Source organism: Camelina sativa, chromosome 14, assembly GCF_000633955.1.
Source record: "Camelina sativa cultivar DH55 chromosome 14, Cs, whole genome shotgun sequence".
NCBI classification, from domain to species: Eukaryota; Viridiplantae; Streptophyta; class Magnoliopsida; order Brassicales; family Brassicaceae; genus Camelina; species Camelina sativa.
Window position 1 is genome coordinate 31642583 of NC_025698.1, and position 5959 is coordinate 31648541.

General features: G+C 35.3%; 2 protein-coding genes across 3 annotated transcripts in view; both read left to right on the plus strand.

Annotated features, from left to right (window-relative positions):
• Positions 61 to 1490, plus strand: LOC104743062. Its single transcript, XM_010464182.2, has 4 exons — positions 61 to 210; positions 452 to 594; positions 750 to 825; positions 1112 to 1490. The coding sequence occupies exons 1-4, from the start codon at positions 150 to 152 to the stop codon at positions 1303 to 1305; spliced, it is 474 nt and encodes a 157-aa protein (XP_010462484.1). The 5' UTR covers positions 61 to 149; the 3' UTR covers positions 1306 to 1490.
• The window catches only part of LOC104743064 (ribosomal RNA large subunit methyltransferase I-like), a 2563-nt gene continuing 1649 nt past the window's right edge, over positions 5046 to 5959 (plus strand). For both annotated transcript variants that reach the window (XR_002035232.1, XM_019236185.1), the window contains exons 1-3: positions 5046 to 5153; positions 5264 to 5489; positions 5573 to 5707. Coding sequence is in view for 1 of the 2 variants with exons in the window: in XM_019236185.1 (XP_019091730.1) it covers positions 5057 to 5153; positions 5264 to 5489; positions 5573 to 5707 (458 nt within the window). In the remaining variant the exon portion in view is untranslated. The remainder of the gene's footprint in view (positions 5154 to 5263; positions 5490 to 5572; positions 5708 to 5959) is intronic.

Here is a 5959-nt window from a genome sequence, read left to right on the forward strand (position 1 = left end):
AAAAAAAAAAAAAAAAAAAAAAAAAAAAAAGGGTATACGCGTAGGTGAAGAGAACAAGTGAAAATGAATGTTGATGATATCTACTTCGTCTGATCTAGTTCCTTCCTTGTCCTTCTTGCTCAAAACCGTCAAAAGCTGCTGCTTTAGCCATGGCTATGGCGGCGTCTGTTATCCAATCTTCTCCGCTCTCGTTCAATAGTTGTAATAACGGTACGCTTTCTTTCTCATTTAACTCGCTCGCCCATCTTTCTTACCCTCTGGGTTACGTTTTTTTTTTTAAATTATTTCTAGGGATTTCACCTATGAGTTCCTGAGATATCAAAATTAGGTGTTGATTGAATTGAAACCTTTGTACATGATGATGATTTTGCGATTATATATGTAGCGATTTCACCAATCTTGGACCAAGGGTGTAAACCTAGCTTTTCTTTTTCGTGTTTTTGATAAATAGAAAAGCCGCGGATTAAACATATCATCAGGGTTCATAGTTCCGGAATCAAAACCCAAAACAGAGTCTCTCCATTGAGTGCGGTGGGATTGAGGTCAGGCCTTGGAAGTAGAAGGCAATCTCTTTTGATATGCCACTCGGCCATTGTAAGTCTGGATTGGGCTTTACTTCATTGATTACAATATCTTCTACTGAACCGTATAATTGCAAATTTTGTTCACGAGTAGTAAACATTAGAACAGGTGGTTGCGAGGAATGTTGTTACCATGAATTTGATCATCTTTTGTTAACTCCCTTGCAGAACGCCAAATGCAGTGAAGGACAAACACAGACCGTTACTCGAGAGTCACCGACTATAACACAGGCTCCCGTCCACTGTATGCTCTCACTTTTTTTCCTAGTTTTCCTCCGTCTGCTCCTTTCATTTTTGCTTTCTTCTAGTGAATTGCATGCTAGGCTTTATGGATAGGAGGATTACTTCCAAATGTGTATCCAAAATTGCCATTTGAGATTTTCCAACTAGTTAGTTACAAAAAAAGGGTTTAGCTACAAGTCGGGGGGATAAGTGTTAGTTAATTGCATACTCCTAGATAATGTTTATTTCATCTGAACTAGTTTGGATGGAGGTGGTCTAAGAGGACGCATTGTGTGTTGGGTTTTCAGCTAAGGAGAAATCACCAAGCCTGGACGATGGAGGAGACGGGTTCCCACCTCGAGATGATGGAGATGGAGGTGGTGGAGGAGGAGGTGGAGGCAACTGGTCGGGTGGGTTCTTCTTCTTTGGTTTCCTGGCTTTCTTGGGTCTATTGAAGGATAAAGAGGGTGAGGAAGATTATCGAGGGAGCCGAAGGCGATGATAAAATATGGGTCATTGGATTAGTTTTGGTTGAGGCTACAGGTCTCATTTTGTATCTGTTTCGTTGAGTGGGGGATGACTACATATGATATGCGTTGTGTTCAAGAGAAAAGACGGTTGAGTTAAACAAAACTTGTTACTTAATGATAACTCTTGAAAGTATACAAACAAATTCGAAATTATAGAGATAATATATATATATATATAGGCAATAAAATATGGATTATTATTGGGGACCCGTCTCGGCACGGCCCATGGCCTGTTTCAAAGTTCAGTCGAAAAGCTTTAGCCTCTATGTTGGATTTTTCTTTTATCCCGGCTTGGAGAACAGTTTTACATGGAAGAAAAGCTAACCTAAGAGCTCTCACCTTATAGCAAAAAGTGTCAAAAGAGATGAACAATCACAATCTTATGTTGGTTACATGAGGTCTTTGAATCTGAGAATTGCATTACTATAGATGTAATATTGGTTCTTCTTTTCGCTCCTTTTTGTTTTGTAAAATACTTTAAGAGGGGGTATTGAACTTGTATTTTAAGGGATTTAGTGGGATTTTAATAGTTTAGGATTTTGCAAGATTTGATTAAGCTTTTAGAAGATTTTTGGTTATTTGTTAAGAGTTTTTTTATATTTTTAAAAAAATATTTTGCGATTTAGTGAGATTTATTATTAGATTTTGGGAGATTTTAGGATACTTTATAACAAAAAAAAAAAAATTGACTTTAGAACTCAGATGACGATGATGGATGCTCTCGACTTCTCATCGATTTGTCATAAGACATGAGACTGACCGTCGTTCGATCAGCAAATTCATCAATTACCTTGCACCACCTGTCTCCAGCGTCAGAAACCACCACTTTGACAGGTTTAACGACGAACAATTCATGTTTGTGTTCAGGGACAACGTACACAATAACCACAATCATCACCATCACACCAACAACTTCAATGACAATATCTTTACGGTACTACGCCGTCCAATCACAATATGCAAAGAAACACCACCATCCCATCATGATCATCACATGGACAACATAGCCTACCAAAACAATCTTATGTTCCATGTTTTTATCTTTCTGGATTAACAAGGGATAAGATTGATGAAAAGTAAGCTTAGGAGTAAATGATTTACATGTGTGTTGCTTGTTGTGCAGTATTTTGTATTGTCTTTGAGGTGACAAGAGTTTAATGTGGGTAAGATTTGTTGTAACTTGCAAAGAAAGAGTAGAGGAGTTTAACCGAAAAAAAATAAGTAAGAGGACTAACAAAAACAGAGAGTAGCAACCATACAAGCAGCTGCATAAAAAAAAAGGAGTTACTGAGAAGAAGATGATCTTCAATCATTTGTACATATCTCCCATTGAAATTGCCAAATGCAAAACAAATTGTATTCAATTTAAAGACATGAATCTGAATTGAGAGAGGAAGCAATCAAATTCGCTGATTTGTTATTATATTATGAGTAATTTAATATATTGTTATACTTTTTGTTTTAATATACTTGGTTTTTTGAAATTCTTTCATATTATAGTGACATATTATTGACATTGCTATAACAAATCAATTAGAGTGGTTATAGTTTCTAACTTTTATATCAAGTTTCAATATATTAAAAATATTTCAAAATAAATTATTTAAATTTTATTATATTATATAAAATTATAAAATTCAACAAAAAATAGAAAATTGAATTTAAATAGTCAAATTTTGACCCGTTACTCAGTAAAATTTTTAATTCAATAAATATTACTTTAAAAAATAATATTACTAAAGCTTGAATATATTATAGATTGAACAATTTATATTTGTTTTTAAAAATTCAACTTATGTTATATCCGAAAATAAAACTATTTTTTAATTATAATAAATAATATGATAATTTATTTGTTTCACAAAATAGAATCATATATAAAAATGAGAGTTGAAATATAATAATAATTAACAAATTAATATGTTAAGTTAGATATCAAAAGATTTTATTTGATAAATAATTTAATAAAGGAAATTAATATGGTAAGTTAGATGATATGATTCTTTAGAATATTCTTTTTCAGATTTTCTGTAAAACCTATTTGTAAACAAATAATCTATAAATTAATATATAACCTATTTGTAACAAACTTATTAAAATTATATAATCTTACAAAACAAAAATATTTTAAGGCAAAATCTAATAATACCCATTAAACCTAAATAGGCGAGAGACGCGGGGAGAACAAAATACATATGAAGTGGTTCTCTATGTTCACATTCATGTTCAAATCAAAACGGGATTTGAAAAAAAAATCAAAACACCTAGTAACACATTACATTAGATGAAAGGAAAATTAATTACTCCAAAATTTTGATAGGTAATCAGTTCTTTCAAAAATAGAAATACCAATTTTCTTAACGAAAAATGAAAAACATTTCCATTCTTATATATCGAAATTATCTATATATTTTCAAAAACCACAGTATAAATCATGTAAAAAAATTTATTTTCCGATATTTATCATCATTTTAGAGTAAAGTAAATCTATCTATATCTAAGAAACCCTAGTATATATTTAGTCTCGTGAGGCATAAGCAACTTAGAAACACTAATAAACCTAATAGCCGAGCGAGGAAAAGATATGAAGCGTTCTCTGTTCTCTTCTGACACTGAAAGTGGGTCCAGTGAAGATGAGTCTACTTCTGAAAGCTCAGAAGATAAAGGTCGTGGTGGCAGGTCTCAGCCTGTTTCGGTGAAGAATTCGAATACGGAGATGATTCCGAAGAACAACGGATCAGAAAGTTGTCAAATCAAGTATGGTTCCGGTTCAGCTTCAAAGTCTCCAAAAGATAGGTCTCAGGCTCATACACTGAATCTGAAGAGAGCAGTTTCGGAAACTTTTCGTACCAAGGCTGGCTCCGGTTCACCACCAGAGCCTAAAACAGAGTTTCCTGATTTGAAACCGAACGTTCCTGTGAAGCGTCTGTTTGAGGAGATGGACCAAGATCACTCTGAAACAAAGAGAACGCATTAGTCAGGTAGAGAAGTGGCCTCCCTCATCAAGACAGAGACAGGCTATCGTTGTGGACTAGACGAACTTACCTTGTCTCAAATCTGGGATACGGAAGTAGATAGGGAGAAGAGACGAGAGTTGGAGGTGAAGTTGATGAAAGTCAGAGAAACCCAATTCACATTGTATGTGGAACAGGCTCAACTTGTGGCTGAAGCAACCAAACTCATCGTGGATGCATTGAGGAAACGACACTGATTCTATCTTTATGGGTTTTTTTCATTATGTGTTAGTTTTATTCATATCATATGTTTCTTTTTTTAAGGGGTGTATTCAACTTCACATTTTAGGTGATTTATGTAAAAGTTACAAATGCTATGTTACTCAATTATAGTTTTTAAACAGTTTGTGGTTTTGGATTTTAATAAGTTTTATGGATTCTAAAAGATTTGAAAAGATTTATGCAGAAATCCAAATCTCATGGTTTTAGGTGGGATTTAAAAGAATTTTACTATAAATCATATCAACTTCCCTAAAATCTATCAAAATTCTAAATTTTCTACATCCTTATTTCAATACACCCCTTATTTACTTTGTCTTTGATTACACCATTGTTCCATTGGGACTATTGGAATGATGGAGGCCTTCTTGTTGAGGCCCAAAGTAGAGAATAGTGAGCCCAAAAACAGATATCAATACCTGGCCCATTAGCGGGTTTATGTGTAGAAAAAGCCTATCCACCCCAAGCTGCAGCCAGGAAGTGCGTGACAATGGTGATGCTCGGTGTCGGCGTGCTCCAGCTTCCCTCCCGCCTCCGTCACTCTCTCTTTTTCTCTTCTTCCCAATTTGCTTCATCTCGCCCTCAAGGTCAACATCTCTCTCTCTCAGCCTTTCTCTTTGCCTCTTAAGTTTCTGCAACAACTATTATCTCTGTTTACGTTCATAAACTGAAACTTGAAAACTTTGTAAAAATTCAGGTGTTGCTAAAGTGGTTCTTAAAAAGGGCAAGACACAGCTCTTCAAAGACGGAAGTCCGATGGTCTACAGTGGAGCCGTAGACAGGATCATTGGAAAACCGCCTCCTCAGACCGGAGATGTTGTCATTGTCGCTGATGGAACCGAGAATCCCATCGGTTGGGGTTTGTATAACTCTGTTTCAATGTTCTGTGTTCGCCTTATGCAGCTTCAACACGAATCCACCAGGTTTCGTTTCTAATACAATCAAGCTCATACACTTCTTTTGTTCGATTCTTTTTCAATACTGAATCTTTGATGGATCTTCGTAGAGATCCTTCTTGTGCGTTGAACATTGAGAAGCTTCTCCAAACTAGAATCGCTGAAGCAGTTCAGTTGCGTAAGAGCTTGGGACTTCCCTCGGCTAAAACTAACGCTTATCGTCTTGTTAACAGTGAAGGAGATAGGTATTTATTTTACTGACTGATCTCAACAAACCTTTTTTTTTTTATTGGTCGGTTTCTCTTACCTTTCTTGCTGCTCTGCTGCAGATTGTCTGGATTGATTGTGGATGTGTTTGGAGACATAGCTGTGGTAGCATCCTCCGCAGCTTGGCTTGAAAAGTACAGGAATGAAGTGGAGAGTTGCTTAAGATCAATCGATGGAATTAATCATATAAACTGGAGACCGTCTCTTGATGTTCTTAAAGAAGATGGTTT

What these genes read in the sequence shown, in the direction of transcription:
- LOC104743062 (XM_010464182.2), top strand. Translation starts at nt 150, where the DNA reads ATGGCTATGGCGGCGTCTGTTATCCAATCTTCTCCGCTCTCGTTCAAT. An exon ending in TGATATGCCACTCGGCCATT is followed by an intron (nt 595 to 749) that starts GTAAGTCTGGAT and finishes ACTCCCTTGCAG; the next exon opens with AACGCCAAATGCAGTGAAGG. An exon ending in AACACAGGCTCCCGTCCACT is followed by an intron (nt 826 to 1,111) that starts GTATGCTCTCAC and finishes TTGGGTTTTCAG; the next exon opens with CTAAGGAGAAATCACCAAGC.